The sequence below is a fragment of the Schistocerca piceifrons genome, chromosome 2 (assembly GCF_021461385.2).
Source record: "Schistocerca piceifrons isolate TAMUIC-IGC-003096 chromosome 2, iqSchPice1.1, whole genome shotgun sequence".
Taxonomy (NCBI): Eukaryota; Metazoa; Arthropoda; class Insecta; order Orthoptera; family Acrididae; genus Schistocerca; species Schistocerca piceifrons.
Genome location: NC_060139.1, coordinates 1,101,357,011 through 1,101,376,102, shown reverse-complemented (window position 1 = coordinate 1,101,376,102; position 19,092 = coordinate 1,101,357,011). Strand labels below are relative to the sequence as shown.

Sequence of the window (19,092 nt, the reverse complement as noted above, 5' to 3'; positions counted from 1 at the left end):
CGTAGTGAGGAGGTCCTCCAGAATGTAGAACATGTCAGAAAAACAACAATACATGACAAATATTTACAACTCAAACAAATAAGCTAATGTACCATTCTACAGGTCCCAAGTGGTATGATCGGCATTTTTTAACGAATACTATATGAAATAATAACTTTACAAATAATACTGCACTGAATTTAAAATAAAAAAGTTTGTTTTTTATTTATTTATAAGGTTATAAACACCCCCCCCCCCATGAACCATGGACCTTGCCGTTGGTGGGAAGGCTTGCGCGCCTCAGCGATACAGATAGCCGTACCGTAGGTGCAACCACAACGGAGGGGTATCTGTTGAGAGGCCAGACAAACGTGTGGTTCCTGAAGAGGGGCAGCAGCCTTTTCAGTAGTTGCAAGGGCAACAGTCTGGATGATAGACTGATCTGGCCTTGTAACAATAACCAAAACGGCATTGCTGTGCTGGTACTGCGAATGGCTGAAAGCAAGGGGAAACTGCAGCCGTAATTTTTCCCGAGGGCCTGCAGCTTTACTGTATGATTCAATGATGATGGCGTCCTCTTGGGTAAAATATTCCGGAGGTAAAATAGTCCCCCATTCGGATCTCTGGGCGGGGACTACTCAAGAGGATGTCGTTATCAGGAGAAAGAAAACTGGCGTTCTACGGATAGGAGCGTGGAATGTCAGATCCCTTAATCGGGCAGGTAGATTAGAAAATTTAAAAAGGGAAATGGATAGGTTGAAGTTAGATATAGTGGGAATTAGTGAAGTTCGGTGGCAGGAGGAACAAGACTTCTGGTCAGGTGACTACAGGGTTATAAACACAAAATCAAATAGGAGTAATGCAGGAGTAGGTTTAATAATGAATAGGAAAATAGGAATGCGGGTTAGCTTCTACAAACAGCATAGTGTACGCATTATTGTGGCCAAGATAGATACGAAGCTCACACCTACTACAGTAGTACAAGTTTATATGCCAACTAGCTCTGCAGATGACGAAGAAATTGAAGAAATGTATGATGAAATAGAAGAAATTATTCAGATTGTGAAGGGAGATGAAAATTTAATAGTCATGGGTGACTGGAATTCGAGTGTAGGAAAAGGGAGAAACATAGTAGGTGAATATGGATTGGGGCTAAGAAATGAAAGAGGAAGCAGCCTGGTAGAATTTTACACAGAGCACAACTTAATCATAGCTAACACGTGGTTTAAGAATCATGGAAGAAGGTTGTATACATGGAAGAACCCTGGAGATACTAAAAGGTATCAGATAGATTATATAATGGTAAGACAGAGATTTAGGAACCAGGTTTTAAATTGTAAGACATTTCCAGGGGCAGATGTGGACTCTGACCACGATCTATTGGTTATGAACTGTAGATTAAAACTGAAGAAACTGCAAAAAGGTGGGAATTTAAGGAGATGGGACCTGGATAAACTGAAAGAACCAGAGGTTGTAGAGAGTTTCAGGGAGAGCATAAGGGAACAATTGACAGGAATGGGGGAAAGAAATACAGTAGAAGAAGAATGGGTAGCTTTGAGGGATGAAGTAGCGAAGGCAGCAGAGGATCAAGTAGGTAAAAAGACGAGGGCTAGTAGAAATCCTTGGGTAACAGAAGAAATATTGAATTTAATTGATGAAAGGAGAAAATATCAAAATGCAGTAAATGAAGCAGGCAAAAAGGAATACACACGTCTCAAAAATGAGATCGACAGGAAGTGTAAAATGGCTAAGCAGGGATGGCTAGAGGCCAAATGTAAGGATGTAGAGGCCTATCTCACTAGGGGTAAGATAGATACTGCCTACAGGAAAATAGAGAGACCTTTGGAGATACGAGAACCACTTGTATGAATCTCAAGAGCTCAGATGGAAACCCAGTTCTAAGCAAAGAAGGGAAAGCAGAAAGGTGGAAGGAGTATATAGAGGGTCTATACAAGGGCGATGTACTTGAGGACAAAATTATGGAAATGGAAGAGGATGTAGATGAAGATGAAATGGGAGATATGATACTGCGTGAAGAGTTTGATAGAGCACTGAAAGACCTGAGTCGAAACAAGGCCCCCGGAGTAGACAACATTCCATTGGAACTACTGACGGCCTTGGAAGAGCCAGTCCTGACAAAACTCTACCATCTGGTGAGCAAGATGTATGAAACAGGCGAAATACCCTCAGACTTCAAGAAGAATATAATAATTCCAATCCCAAAGAAAGCAGGTGTTGACAGATGTGAAAATTACCGAACTATCAGTTTAATAAGTCACAGCTGCAAAATACTAACACGAATTCTTTACAGACAAATGGAAAAACTAGTAGAAGCCAACCTCGGGGAAGATCAGTTTGGATTCCGTAGAAACACTGGAACACGTGAGGCAATACTGACCTTACGACTTATCTTAGAAGAAAGATTAAGGAAAGGCAAACCTACATTTCTAGCATTTGTGGGCTTAGAGAAAGCTTTTGACAATGTTGACTGGAATACTCTCTTTCAAATTCTAAAGGTGGCAGGGGTAAAATACAGAGAGCGAAAGGCTATTTACAATTTGTACAGAAACCAGATGGCAGTTATAAGAGTTGAGGGACATGAAAGGGAAGCAATGGTTGGGAAGGGAGTAAGACAGGGTTGTAGCCTCTCCCCAATGTTGTTCTATCTGTATATTGAGCAAGCAGTAAAGGAAACAAAAGAAAAATTCGGAGTAGGTATTAAAATTCATGGAGAAGAAATAAAAACTTTGAGGTTCGCCGATGACATTGTAATTCTGTCAAAGACAGCAAAGGACTTGGAAGAGCAGTTGAATGGAATGGACAGTGTCTTGAAAGGAGGATATAAGATGAACATCAACAAAAGCGAAACAAGGATAGTGGAATGTAGTCGAATTAAGTCGGGTGATGCTGAGGGAATTAGATTAGGAAATGAGACACTTAAAGTAGTAAAGGAGTTTTGCTATTTGGGGAGCAAAATAACTGATGATGGTCGAAGTAGAGAGGATATAAAATGTAGACTGGCAATGGCAAGGAAAGCGTTTGTGAAGAAGAGAAATTTGTTAACATCGAGTATAGATTTAAGTGTCAGGAAGTCGTTTCTGAAAATATTTGTATGGAGTGTAGCCATGTATGGAAGTGAAACGTGGATGATAAATAGTTTGGACAAGAAGAGAATAGAAGCTTTCGAAATGTGGTGCTACAGAAGAATGCTGAAGATTACATGGGTAGATCACATAACTAATGAGGAAGTATTGAATAGGATTGGGGAGAAGAGAAGTTTGTGGCACAACTTGACCAGAAGAAGGGATCGGTTGGTAGGACATGTTCTGAGGCATCAAGGGATCACCAATTTAGTATTGGAGGGCAGCGTGGAGGGTAAAAATCGTAGAGGGAGACCAAGAGATGAATACACTAAGCAGATTCAGAAGGATGTAGGTTGCAGTAGGTACTGGGAGATGAAAAAGCTTGCATAGGGTAGAGTAGCATGGAAAGCTGCATCAAACCAGTCTTAGGACTGAAGACCACAACAACAACAAACAAGGTTATAAACATGTAATACAACTACTATAATACTTATTTACAATGAACGCATTACTGCACTGAAATTGTGCAGAAGTTACATACACACACACACACACACACACACACACACACACACACACACAAAAATCAGTTGGTTCTACTGAGAAATTCACCAATGGAGTAGAAGAAGTTGGCCACCAATAAATCCTTTAGGCTTCTCTTAAACTGAATTTCGTTGGTAGTTAATCTTTTTATAGCTGCTGGCGAGTTATTGGGAATATGTGTTCCTGAATAATGCACACCTTTTTGTACAAGACTAAGTGACTTTAAATCCTTGTGAAGATTATTCTTATTTCTAGTATTGATGCCATGAATTGAGCTGTTGGTTTGAAAAAGTGATATATTTTTAATGACAAATTTCATTAAAGAATAAATACGAGGGCCGTTCAGAAAGTAACCTTCGGTTGATTTAAAAAAATACACCAAGTTAAATAAAAATATTTTAATATATACATCTTACAACTACATCTTTGCACTATTTTTCTACATAGTCTCCATAGCGATTGAGGCACTTATCATATCTCTTCACAAGCTTTGAAATTCCTTCTGCATAAAAATCGCCCGCTTGTGCCTGGAGCCAGCCTGTGACCGCATCTTTGAGCTCTTCGTCGTCATCAAACCGCTGTGACCCGAGCCATTTCTTCAAATGCATGAAGAGGTGATAATCACTTGGCGCCAGGTCTGGGCTGTAAGGTGGATGGTTGATAACGTCCCACTTGAAGGACTCAAGAAGGGCCGTTGTTCTGCGAGCAGAGTGAGGACGGGCGTTATCGTGCAAAAAACCGATACCGGAAGTCAGCATACCACGGCGTTTGTTCTGTATAGCCCGTCGTAACTTTTTTATTGTTTCACAGTACACGTCTTGATTAATGGTCGTACCACGTTCCATGAATTCAACCAACACGCCTTTGGCATCCCAAAACACCGTTGCCATCAGTTTTCTGGCAGAAAAATCTTGCGAGGCTTTTCTTGGTTTGGTAGGCGAATTTGAATGTGCCCACATCTTTGATTGTTCTTTTGTCTCAGGGTTCACGTACTTAATCCAGGTTTCGTCACCGGTCACGATTCTGTTTAACAATGGTTCTTCTTCGTCCTCATAACGTGACAGAAAAGTCTAATGCAGAGGCCATTCTTCGAGTTTTGTGGTGGTCGGTAAGAATTTTGGGCACCCATCATGCACAGAACTTACGGTAACCCAATCTTGCTGTCACTATCTCGTACAAGAGAGTCTTAGAAATCTGTGGAAAACCAGTAGACAACTCCGACATTGAGAAACGTCGATTTTCACGAACTTTTGCATTAACTGTCTGAACGAGTTCGTCAGTCACCAATGATGGTCTACCACTCCTCTCTTCATCATGAACGTTTTCTCGTCCACTTTTAAATAAACGTACCCATTCACGGACAACTCCTTCACTCATAACTCTTGGTCCGTACACGGCACAAAGCTCACGATGAATAGCTGCTGCAGAATATCCTTTGGCTGTAAAAAACCTTATGACAGCACGCACTTCACATTTGGCGGGGTTTTCTATTGCAGCACACATTTCAAACTGCCACAAAAACTAAACTAGCGCAGGTACGACGTTCACTCGACCACGGCTTGATGCCGACTGACCTGTTGAGTGCGTGAACGCACAGATGGCGTCGCTACTCCCCCCACAACCCGCACTGTGACCAATTGGAGGTTACTTTCTGAACCGTCCTCGTATATTGGGAAGCAGTAGTTAGTATCCCTAGTTCCCTAAACAGGCTTCTGCAGGATGTTCTTGAGTTCACACCACATATAACTCTTACTGCACGTTTTTGTGCCCGGAAAACTTCAGCTTGGCTTGATGAATTACCCCAAAAAATAATCCCATACGACATTATGGAATAAAAGTAAGCATAGTATGCCAGCTTTTTCATTTTTATATTCCCTATGTCTGACACAATTGGCATTGCAAATAGAGATTTGTTATGACGCTTCAGCAGTTCTGTGGTGTGCTTTTCCCAGTTGAATTTATTATCAAGCTGTAATCCCAAGAATTTAACACCGTCCACTTCTTCTATCTGCTTGTAATCATATGTCAGGCATATAATCGTGGAACACTCCTTACAAGTTCTGAACTGCATGTAGTGTGTTTTTTCAAAGTTTAGTGACAAGGAATTGGCTAGGAACCAGTGATTAATGTCCACAAACCCTTAGTATCAGAGCGAAAACCTTATGGTACTGCTAAACTCGTAATGCCACTTTTGTTTTCTGCCGACATTTTTTTGTTGTTGTGAATACATAATTTTATCTATGAACTGCCACATTTTCATAATATTTGCGAATGATGCAGGACATGAAGTAAATACAGACCTTTTCGAAGTCAAAAGTCAGTAATATCCTACTAACTCGTGTGGAAATAGGCTCAATCGTCTTACAGATACGTAATGCTTTATTAAGATAGACTGCCGACATGATGTTTCTGTCCATTAGTTTACTGAACGCAACAGTAATCATCAAAGAGAAATTAATCAACAGCAGAATTTTCTTTCACGACATCTAAAACAATCTGATAATGCTAAAGTAGTGTACAAATTCTATGCATGCAGAAACCTACTGGTTCTAACGATGTCATTAAAGTAGTATAGTTTAAAGAGTATTTTCATCTAGAAATGAATTGCCTTGACGGTTGATCAATCAACAGCAGGAAAGGTAAAATTTTACGAGTATATGATGAGAAGGACAAGTACTTGAGAGGGAAGTTCCCTATCAATTGCCTGAGAGACGACTTTGCTGTCAATCTCCTCGAAAGTTCTGTTTCTCAAATCAACAGAGTGCGTTGTCATGCAGTAGCACAGGTGATGTAGTTTTGTCAGTCGATTTTCTTACACTGCGACCGAAAGGTGTTTCAGTTGTTGGCAACAAATTCCAGCTGTGATGCACACACCCCTTGGGGCAGAATTCGTAGCCCAAAACACATTTTTGGAGCTATCAGGTGTAAAATATGTTCACACTACCAGTTTACGTCTTTTGGTGGGGCTCAGCCTTTCATTTCTTCTTAGGAAGTTAACGATAAAGGCATCATAACTTGTCACCACTAACAGTACTGCATAGGAATGCTCAATGACAGATCTGATGATGTTCAAGAATAGTCACTCCGTTGATTTTTGTTGTTTCGAATTTGAGCGTGCAGTACTTCTACACCAGACTTCTGAACTTTGCCTGTTGAATGCAAATGTCGAATGATGATTAAATGGTAATCCATCACATATATCAGCGTTTGAGACTTCCTTAATGTGGAAAATCATTCATTCCAGAAAGATATTTGTTGAAACAACAATATCTTTTTCTAGCATATTTTTCCCAAAAGCACTCGCTCCACACACAGTTAAAATCTTTCTAGCTGCCTCCTCTGCATTCGCCCCTTCGTTATACCAAATGGAAATATTGTGTTGCTGATATTACACCTTTTTCCACTTGCAACTCAATTTTATAATGCTTGATCGTAGTTCATGGTTTTCAGGTATACAAAATCCAATGCTCAACTGTAAAATGATAACCAGAACTTCAAATTCGAAAATGACAGTTGATATACACACTGACATCGTCGCACTGTGTTCACCTGAGCGGCGCTGAATTTCTGGCGGCGGGTGGCGTCTGGCCGGCGGCCGTTCGCCGCTGCAGCGCGAGGAAACGCTCGAGCGTAAGCTGTTATGATAGCGACGCAGCCACGAGCTGTCCTACAGAATTGTTTCTGGAAGTACTTGTTATTGTTGGTGGGTAGAAGGTGAAGCGAGTTATCTTCGATGTTCAATCACACTCATAACTTTAGACGAGGGCTGAAATGTGGTTAAAAATGGTGGGGGGAGGGGGGGGGGGCAGCAGTTGAACACGAACAGGTGACCATAAGTTTAGAATGCACGACGGTTACCACAGGCCCGCACAATCGGAAGACATCTAGAAAGTAGACAACACTTCCTCCTGACACTTACGCATCTTACAGTGTTACCAGATTGTGCAGATTGCTGGACTTGGTTTTGTCAGGGGCATTCAGTTTTATTGGCCACCTTAAGTGAACAGTTCAGACTTAGTTTCTGTGGCGGCTGGACAGCGGTTAGTTTTTATGTCTAAGACTGTACATTGCACACATCTCCTCCTCCTCCTCCTACCCCTCTCCTCATTCCCCTCTGACCACCTCCTCCTCTCCCCCCTCTAACCATCCCTTCCTCCCCCTTCTCTCTGTCCATCTCGTCCTCCCCCACCACCTCTCTCTGTTCATCTGCTCTACCCCTTCTCTCTCTCCATCTCCCATGTCACCCCACTTTCACCCCCACCCTCCAACGGGAGGTAGTACTTACCCCTATAGTACTTCTTTACATACAGTAAGTAGTATGTGTACCTAGTTGGTCGAAATTGATCCATTGGATTAGGACAACATGTGTAACATACATACATCCGTTGTCATATTATATACAAATTCTGCATTTGAACATTATGAAACATCTTGAAGAAAATGATCTATTGACATACAATCAACATGGTTTCAGAAAATATCATTACTGTGAAACATAGCTGGGTCTTTACTCATAAGAGTAATGAATACTATCCTCAGAGGATATCAAATTGATTTCATATTCCTAGACTTCCAGAATTCATTCCACACCGTTCCTCAGAAACGGTTTCTAATCGAATCTAAAGAGTATCATCTTAGTTCGTGCGACTACATTCGTGATTTCCTGTCTGAAGGGTTACGGTTCATAGTAACTGACAGAAAGTCAGCGAATGAAACAGAAGCGATATCTAGTGTTCCCCAATTGGAGCATCACTCTGTAGATTGTTTGCAGATGACGCTGTCCATCTACTAAAGAGACTGCCCACACTATGCTTGTCTGTCCTCTTCTGGAGTAGTGCTGCCCTGAATGGGAAAGTTTCACAGATACGATTCAAGAGTTGGAGTTTCTATCATTAAAACAAAGGTGTTTTTTGTCGCAGTGTGATCTTGTAATGAAATTTCAATTACTAACTTTTCCTCCAAATGTGAAAATATTTTGTTGAGTCCCAAATATATAGGGAGATCACAGAGCGTGCATGGAAAGATGTAGATGTTTGTTTTTCACATGAGATTTGAGAACGGATAATCTGAAAGTGGTTCAGTTCACTCCCTGTCAATCACTTGCATATGAATAACAGAGTAGTCGTGTAGATAAGGTTCGAGTAGTCGTCTAGATAAGGTTCAAGTAGTCGTGTAGATAAAGTTCGAGTAGCCGTGTAGATAAGGTTCGAGTAGCCGTGTAGATAAGGTTCGAGTAGCCGTGTAGATAAGGTTCGAGTAGCCGTGTAGATAAGGTTCGAGTAGCCGTGTAGATAAGGTTCGAGTAGCCGTGTAGATAAGGTTCGAGTAGCCGTGTAGATAAGGTTCGAGTAGCCGTGTAGATAAGGTTCGAGTAGCCGTGTAGATAAGGTTCGAGTAGCCGTGTAGATAAGGTTGGAGTAGTCATGTAGATATAGGTGAACCTACTACAGTATTTGAGGTTTAGTCTCTCTCTCTCTCTCTCTCTCTCTGCCATTCTAACTACATCCTAGTAACTGATCTCTTCTTTTAGTCAAGTTGAGCCAAAGACTTCTTTTTCTCTGTACTTTGATTCAGTATCTCTTCATTAGTTATTAGATGTACCCATCTGATCTCGTGTAGCACCAGATTTCAAAAGCTTCTATTCTCTTCTTGTCTGATCTGTTTATTGGTCACGTTTCACTTATGTTCGAGGGTACACTGTATACAATTACCTTCTGGAAAGACTTCCTGGCACTTAAGTTTACATTTAAAGTTAACAAATTGTATTTTTAAGAACTGTTTTTTTCTTTTCATTGCTAGTCTGCATTTTAAATCATATCTACTTTGGCCATTGTCAGATATTTTGCTGCAAAATAACAAAATACAACAACTGGTTTTAGTGTCTCATTTGATAGTATAATTCTATGAGTGTCACCTGATTCAACTACAGTCTGTTACCCGTATTGATGATCTTCGTGAACCTTCTATCGAGGTGACTTCCGTTCCATTCATGTGATTTCTTCCAAATCCTTTGTCATGTCCAATAGAATTTCATCATAGGAAAACTTCAAAGATTTTGCTTTTATCCCTGAACTTTAATTACATTTCCAAATTTCTCGTACCATAGTTAAATTCAGTATCTATTGCGTTATCCACAGATTTCTACTAGAACTTGTCTTTTTGCCTATTTGATTCTCAGTCGCCTTCAGTGTTTCATTCGTCAAAGCTACCCATTCATCTTCTGTTGTTTCTGTTCCCGTGTTTCAATCAATCATTGCCTAACACTCTGTTTGAAACTCTGATCAAATTCTCATACTTTCAGTTTATCCAGGTCACATTTCCTTAATTTCGTATTTCTCTGCAATTCCTTCAGTTTTAATCTGTAGTTCATAATCAACATATGGACGAAGTCCACATCTACTCCCTGCAAATATCTTAAAATTTAAAATCTGGTTTCATCATCTCTGTCTTACCATTGTGCAATCTGTCTGAAACCTTCCACTTTCTGCTGTTCTCTTCCATGCATGCAAATTTATTTTGTTATTCATAGACCATGTAAAATGATTAAATTTGTGCTCTGTGCAAAATTCCACTAGGGTCTACCTCTTTTGTTGCTGTACCCTCTCCATCTCCCTCTCCCCTTGCCCCTGTCCATGTTCTCCTAAAATTTTCCTATTTATTCCTTTCCTGCTACCAAACTTCACTCTCTGTCACAATTACAACAGTTCAATAATTTTATTTATCTCATCGCACATTCTTCCGGTCTCTTCATCTGCAGAGCTTGTTGGTGTTTAAACTTGTACTACTGTGGTGGATGTTATCTTCGTATCTATCTTCATAATATCTGTTTTCATTGTAATGATGTATTCGTTATGCTGTTTATAGAAGCTTATCTACTCTCCTGCATTCATATTCATTGTTAGACCTACTCATCCTATTTCATTTTGTGTTAATAACACTGTACTGATTGGACCAAGAGCACTGTTCTTCCTGCCACAACAGCACTTGACTATTCCTCACTATATCTAGCTTAAGTCTATCCATCTCTCTCCTTAAATTCTCTAATGTGCCACCTTGATTGAGGGATACGGCATTCTCTGTTACAGCCCATAGGACAGCAGGTTTGTTCCTCTAGAAAACAACTACTTCTGAGTAGTTCCACTTGGAGATTCAAATGGGGAATTATTTCAACTCCAGAATATTTTACCAAAGAGGATATGATAATCATTGAGCCATACGAAAGAGCTGCATGTGCACATATTAACAAACAAATACATCCCTACATGAGAATAGTGATGTTGTTATGATCAAATCTGAACATAGTTCATCGTCTAACTCGTGACTAGTACAAATCAGTTATTGTGGCTATTAACTGCACAAATTATCAAGAGCCCTAAATATTCGACAGATATGATGTAAGACTGTTGTAAAGAAAAGATATTATGCCAAACAAGCCACAGAAGGAAAATAACTAGTGATGGGAGTTCTGCAAAATCTTTACAAAATCAGATTGTAGTCAGAAAGGACGAAATGTGGCAGCCTTCTTAATTGGACCAAGAGAGGTGGCACAGTGATTAGCACACTGGACTCACATTTGGGAGGACGACGGTTCAAACTCACGTCCAGCCATCTTGATTTAGGTTTTCTGCGATTTCCCTTAATCGCTTTAGGCAAGTGCTGGGATGGTTCCTTTGAAAGGTCACGGCTGACTTCCTTCCCTGTCCTTCCGTAATCCGATGAGACCGACGACCTTGCTCTTTGGTCCCCTCTCCCAAATCAAGCAACCAGTCTTCTTGATTGGCCTCACACACAGACACGACACAGTCGTGTGCTGGAGTTCAGAGTGACTATTGCTGGTGGGTTCAATGTTTTGTTGTCAGTCTCTGACAGTTACACGTTTTTAGTTCCCCGCCCAGATTTTGTGTGGCATCGAGTGATAACATTCTCTGGTGTGGTGACAGAAGTGATTGATATTGTTCTCCTCCCCCTCACACTCTCATTATAACAATTTGTACATTGTTACATACAGCAAATTTGCCAATTATAATTAGAAAAATTATCAGCAATTGCAAAATAAATCATCATCCTGTAGCTACAAGTGAAATACATTGAATGTGGTACCAAATCAACCACAATTCTTCTGTATCTAAGGAAATATCTTTGAAATGCACTGCATGAACAGTGTTGATTACATTTTAGTTAATTACACATGAATTACTCCATCCCAAATCTTCCTAACATGTTTCTTGTTTCAAAGATACTGTACGTATGTTATTTTTTGGTGTCACTTACACATTATTTTGTTGTTTGGAACTGAATAGTTCTAATTATAAAGAAACAGATTGATTATACATGTTCCTAACAATGGCTGGATGTAATATCGACAAGTATTTTGACATATTATTGAAAATTACTTTTCAGAGTTCGAAATGTGAAATTACTTACATGGGTTCAACCTAATGATATAATAATTAATCAAGCAACCTGAATTAGCTGTAGTGTCATGTGAAAGAGGAGGTAAATTAGTTCACGGAATCATATGAAGAATGAGCTGTTAAGTTCCAGTGTCCCTCAGTTACACTGGACTCATTTGTTCTTTTGTCAGGAGGATTTCCTGTTAGCTTTACCAGTAGCTCATTATCTCTATCAGAAATTTCATCGTGCTAGTGTGCTGATCCTCATTGTTCTTAACCATTATGTCAGATTCTGACCTCAAAGTATTCTGTGATCTGTGAAAAGTGTTTATGTTTGATAAATTTTATAATTTGTGTATGATTGATAAAATTTATGATCGCTGTTACTTTTAAATACTGTGTTGCATCTTCTATGTTAGCCATACAGTTAAACCCTGTTTTTTTTTTTTTTGTACGTGAACTTTGTCTTCTCTGCATCTTCTTCTGCATTGGCAGCCGTGAACATTTCTTCTCTTACCTCGACTTTCTAACAGTAATACAAAGCGTGTCCTTAGAAATCAGATTATATTGATCTTCCCTTTACCAGATGGTAACCTTCATAAACTGTGACATTACACATGTACTGTTTGACATGAATAACAACTTTTTTAGCTCATATTACAGATAAAATATATCTTCTAGTTTCCTCTTTTGTTTTTGACATATTATCATGGTACTCATATTCCATGGGGCACTGTACATGTCCGAGCCTGGGGAACATAGGGTGGAGTAAACTGCCAAACTGCCAGGCACCACAAAGAATAGACGAGTTGCAAACATTGTCCTGCCTCACAGATGTGCTGCATCCATCCAGACACGTGTACCTGCAAAAATATGAAATAAACTTACGAACACTATGTGAATCTAAATCACTTAAGTAGTAAAATAAATTCTACAAATGTCACGGCCATCATTCATCCATCAGGTAGATGATGACACACATGTCACTTTCCCCAAACTGATATGCTTTACCACAGTGAGCCACTCCAAAAATACCAATGGATGCCTGATGTGTAGTTGACTTACAGGTGCACTTGAATACTTTGAGTTGCCTTGATAACAATTTAAAATGTTAAAAGTGAATCCAATTGCTTCTTTGTATCACAGTGCTTTTATATAAATTGGAGGTGACTCATTGGTAGTTTTGTATCCATGCCTCTTTAGACTGGACAGACCATAAGTGTCTGGCATTGTTGAAGTTCTGAAGTACCTGACGTCACTATAAAACTGTGTCATATAGTCAGTAGATTTTTATGTTGAATTGGAGAGAGGAGTTGCCACTGAAACCCAACACTTAAAACTAAAACTTTATTGCATGAACATAGTGGTTTGTGGAATAGTGTCTCTGAGAACAGAGGAGGAGGAGGAGGAGGAGGAGGAGGAGGGGGGGGGGGGGGGTGCATAAAGTAAAATATATAATGGAAACTGATTAAAAAATTGCTGCTTAAATAATTAAAAAAGAAATTTTGAAAGAAATTGGTAAGTAGTCATATCCTGAGTGAACTTTAGCTGGCGTTAATATCAACAGATCTTCAGTATTCAGTACATTATTAGATTAACAGTCTTAAATTTATGTACATCCTTTTCCTGTTACCGCTATTATGCATAGAGATTGGTATGACAATACTGGTTCTGGATCGCCCATCCTCTGCTCACGCAATTTCTTCTTGTTTGCTAATAACTTTCTTTAATGTACAGTTGAAAAAAACTTTTTTTACTCGGCGGAACTCGTAATATGTCCGCCTGTTATCGCTTATAGAGACAAACAGGTGAAGATTAATCGATTGAAGAGCGTATCTCTCCTTGTTTGTTTGTATGCCAATATTATCTAGGGTACAAAATTATTAGAAAAGAATGAGAGGGGGGAAAAATTATATGATTCTGTACATTGTATAGCTTAACTTCCCATTGAAGGGTCAATACTCCTACTATACAGGCAGTTGAAGTATTTAAAATAGTACAGAATTTTGGTGACAAGAAAGTCACAGGATTTCCCAGAACTTATAAATATTAAATTACCGATGTCGACAGGATGTGGGGCTAAAGATTTATACCTGAATGGTGCTACCTAATGGCTCTTAACTCCAACCCCAGTCTAAGTGACACACAGACTATTTGAAATAGATTATTAATAGAAATAACATCTTGCTCGGTATCTGTTTCGTTTCAGATCGACACCTTGTCCGAGTGTCAAACACGGTGACGAATGGGGTGAACCAAGCAATTGTGACAACGGTGATCAGTGTGCATACTGTCATACACGCACTGAGCAACAATTTCACCCCGAGATTTACAAGTCGACAAAATGTAATGACGTTCAAACTGCCGGGTACTGCCCTCGTGGTGTCTTTTGTGCATTCGCACATGTTGAACGTAAGTATATGTTTGGGCACCTCAATCTTTGGATTTTAACATGTCTTTGTGTTTTTGTCGTGTAAGTCTTGTTTTTGTAACAACTTAACTACCTAAATAAGTATAGAAATATGATTTTAGTAATAGCTAAGCTCATTCTGAACTGACAGCCTACCATAAATTATTCTCTGTCCTTCATTTATATTGGTGTGTCATACATTCATGGAATCACGTGAGGATGGCATACTCGGGTCCTCCTCGGCACTCCGTACTGCGTCAGTAGCACCGCACGGCACCTGCTGCGATGTAGGGGTGTCTGCTGTCGAACTCTGTCTGCTGTGTGTCGCCTTATGAATACTTGAAATGTATAATCACAATTCGAAACAAATATTTGAACGTGTATAAGATATCATTTACCTATAAAGAAAACTTCATTGTTCCTTTTAACTATTATTAATATTACAATAAAATTAATGGTGTATGTGTTTGCTCTTTTGTAGATAGTGAGGGTACAGAATAATTGCACATCTGAAGTTTGAGAAAATTTCCGAATTAAATAAACTTGAATTTTGTACCCTCAAACACTGTTGCATTTAAACATTCTGGGTACGTTTTGACAATGTGACAACCTGTTTTCATTGTTCAGTAATTATTAATATTTTATTTTCCATAACAGAGGAAATGAGTTTAGCGAGAGATCTCGTCGCTCGAGTGGATTCCGGGATGAGTCTCGCAGACATTTTATCGAGTGCACTTCCTTCCGAAAAATCAAGCAACGGTCACGATTCTTGCAAGAGGGATGAAAAGAGCAGCGATTCCTCAGTAAGTAATTTATCTTTTATTTTATAACAGTTCTGTGTGTTTGTGTGTGTGTGTGTGTGTGTGTGTGTGTGTGTGTGTGTGTGTGTATTTTATGTAATTGTGACATCGGTAAACATTGTAAATATACTGTTTGACAAAAAAAGTGAAGTACCCAGGATGCAGGGGGAAATGAAACAAAAGTACACGAGGGTACGTGATGTTATTTCAGTCATTAAAAAGTGGAGTCAGATTTACAAAAAACTTGTCAGTACAAGCCCACTCACCACTACAGTGTCGCAGCCCTCCTGGCCGGGACATGAGCACCGATTTGACCAGGTAGGCTGACACGGAGATGGAAACGCGGCCCGGACTATCGCGGTTGGTCCTCGATATTCCGTACACTGGCATTGGGACAGAGTCGACATTTTGAGCTCTTCTCACACGTGTCGTATCAGTGGACAGATCTGGGGATCTTGCCGGCCACAGGAGTATCTCGATATTATGCGGCCAGTTCGTAGATATTTATACTACAGTCAGACGAGCATCGTATCGTCAAAAAGTGACCTGGCAATACTTTTCCGCTGGAGGTATAGGGTCCACGACCTCTGTAACTATACATTACGGCCCGAGAGTTCTCTCGATCACTACCGGCCGTGGCCCGTAGTTCGTATCCGAGTGCTCCCCAAACTGTGGAGCTGAGAATTTTGCCGTGTCTCTTCGAAGTGTCGGAAGAATCGAACCTCTTGTCAGGTCACCACTGTACTCATTGACGGCAGTCTGTTTGAGGTACTGCAGAACCACCATTTGCCACCGGACGCAGTGCACCGCCACTCGCCTGCAGTCCACGATTCCAGGGCGCGGCACTGCTCCGGATGCGGCCTTTTGCAGTCAGTGTCAGTGACGGACTGCATGTGGGGCAGTAATTCCCTAGCCCTGCCACTGCTAGTCTCTGACAAACAGTGTGGGATGACACAGAATGTTGCAGGGAGTCTACTTCTCATTTTTAGGTCAGAGGTGCAGATGCCAAATGTCGGCACACGGTACGGCAATCGCCGTTCGCAGTGTAGAGACGCAGTGAACGGTAACTTTGACGGAGAGTATTCCCACCCATTGTTACGACTGAATGCTCTACAGATGTGGATAAGACAAAACGGAGACATAGGACGAGGGCACTTTCAAACTCCCGTGACCCAAAAAAAAAAAAAACTATATCTGTCATTATGATTTGGCAGTTGACGGTTGGAGTGCTGACACATTATCTGCGTATCCAGTAATGCTGGCAACTAATCGGTTATGCATGGAGATCATATAAACCTGTACCGCTGCAAAAACAGCCTGAAGATAACACAATGAAGCGTTGAAACTGGTAGCGACAAAATAAAATAAAATCACAAGGACGGCTGTAGATGTTTTTATCTTTTGTCACAATAGTAAATGGCCGTTGTCCCAGAGACCTCCTGCTAAAAGGATGGATGTACAAAAACTTCCGAAATCTGTTAGGTGCCGATACCACCTTCTTCCGCGAGTACGTGGTACCTCTGCATCGTTTGCAGCGGTCACTCGACATCTGATACTATTCTCACACCTTGTATACCGTGTGGGCACAAGAACAACACGGAGCGTGAACGACACTAATGAACTCCGGCGGATGTCCTACCTGTCACAGAGAATTGCAACTTGGGTCACTTATGTAGATAGTGACATTGTGCACACACATAGAGTGAAACTGACATTCGCCGATTTTCAGTGTGCTTCATTTTTTTATCGTTCAATGTACTTGTGTAGTTGTATAATGGATTATTAAGTATTTTATGTGACATTTGATGGTATCGTAATAAAAATTCAGTTTTGAGAACTTAAATTATGAGGAGACAGAAAAGCTGACCTCGAGGTGGTTACCTGGCAGAGCGAGGTGAACACTGTACACAGTCGGGGAGGGGAGGGCAGTAGTAACAGCATACCCTCTGCTATTCTCACGGGTGGAGTGCCGTCACACACTGTGTCTGTATGCCGTTACCTTGTCTAATTAAACACCGAGTAGCATCAGACTTTTCACTTTCCAAGCATTTACACACACAGTAATATGTGACAATTGAATCCATGTTTTGTCTTCCACTGTGCACTTTATTTCTTATGCCTAATTTGTTCCTAAATATTTGATGTACAATTTGGGCAGTGTGAGAAAACGGTCGTCGTTGTGATCGACGGTAGCTTTTGTATAACTTAACACAATTTGAGGAGTGGAGACGAGACTGTTATCTGCTCCATATTTCATTCGTGTTCGGAGTGACATCCCGTGGCGACGATATACTTCACTGCCTGGCCTGCTTGATTCCACTATGAGCTACATTTTCTGTTTGATGTTTCCGCACATTTACCTTCACTACCCTTAAACATTAACTTGTACCGACAAATCTGTTCTTATCAGTTTGTGCTTCAGTACATCCTGAATTGTAGATTGTTTAGAAAGTCACTAGCTCACGCCAGCCCGGCACTGCTGTCAGTCGGCCTTGCTCCTGTCTCCACTGCCCACAAACATTCATCACTAATCTGCGTATATGCTACCGGAAACATCAAAAACCTGACAATGGTTCATAAGATTTGTTGTGACTTGGCAAGACAGCCAAGTCACTATGCGAGGATGCCGAAAGGCACGCGTTTAACCTCACGCAGGCTGGCGTGAGGTCTGGAACAGTTATAGGAATTGAGTGTAGTAAAAAAGGAGGTAACTGGTAGAATACTTAACTTTAATCCACAATTGGTGAACATCTCTCTTGACTGTACATGCTTCACAAGATAAATATCAAATGCTATGGCGCCTTGCTACGTCGTAGCAAATGACGTAGCTGAAGGCTATGCTAACTATCGTCTTGGCAAATGAGAGCGTAGTTGTCAGTGTAGCATCGCTAGCAAAGTCGTCTGTACAACTGGGGCGAGTGCTAGGAAGTCTCTCTAGACATTCCATGTAGTGGCGCTCGGTCTGCAATCACTGACAGTGGCGACACACGGGTCCGACGTATACTAGCGGATCGCGGCCGATTTAAAGGCTACCACCTAGCAAGTGTGGTGTCTGGCGGTGACACCACAAGATTAGCTTTCACAGACAAAAAAAATGCAGGGGAGAACATTAATTTGTACGATGTACGTGCATGTGTGTGCGCGCGCTTAATGGATTTCACCTGTATGAGCAGTTGAGATCACCATCGAGCAATGTCCTTATGTTCCAGTAATGCCGATCTCTTGTTTTGAGCATTTTTTGACATGGAGCCTGCTGACTTAAAAACTACACAGAGGTAGCAGAGTTTTTGTGCAGTGCGCATGGTGGCGGTGGTGGTGTTTTTTTAAGGCCAGGCCGTAGTTTGAAGTACTCTCTCGGGCACTTACCAGGCGATACATGTGTAGGAAAATCAGACCCTGTTCAGGGTAAAGACTGTTCGACTAAAATTTCATCAGTAAATTGTGGAAGTATTTGTAACAAAGTTCCTGAATTTACTGCTGTCCAGGACAGTTCTCTATCTCAAATTATTCCTGGGACTGAGAGCTGGCTCAAAACTGAAGCAAAAATCTCTGAAATATTTAGCGAGTCTTGAAATGTTTACTAGAAAGGCTGATTAAATGCTATAGGTGGGGGGAGTGTTCATTGCAGTCGACAAAAACATTCTGAAGTTTAAATTGACTGTCATATTGAAGTTATCTGGTCACACGTTACAGGTTTAGGAGAAACCGAGTTAATTGTTGGATGGTTTCACTGACCACCAAATTCCTCTGTGACAGTCATAGGGCCATTCAAAGCAAGTCAACGGTCAGTTGTGCACCAATACCCAGACCTTTTAATACTAATTGGTAGTGACTTTAACCTAACGAGTATAGACTTGGACGTGTATGGATTCATTGCAAGGGTT

At 40.7% G+C, this 19,092-nt stretch overlaps 1 protein-coding gene across 1 annotated transcript in view; it reads left to right on the top strand.

Annotated features, from left to right (window-relative positions):
• LOC124777337 (putative E3 ubiquitin-protein ligase UNKL) overlaps positions 1-19,092 on the top strand; it is a 279,457-nt gene that overhangs the window by 90,844 nt on the left and 169,521 nt on the right. The window contains exons 6-7 of the mRNA XM_047252703.1: positions 14,208-14,410; positions 15,066-15,211. Of these exons, the coding sequence (XP_047108659.1) occupies positions 14,208-14,410; positions 15,066-15,211 (349 nt within the window). The remainder of the gene's footprint in view (positions 1-14,207; positions 14,411-15,065; positions 15,212-19,092) is intronic.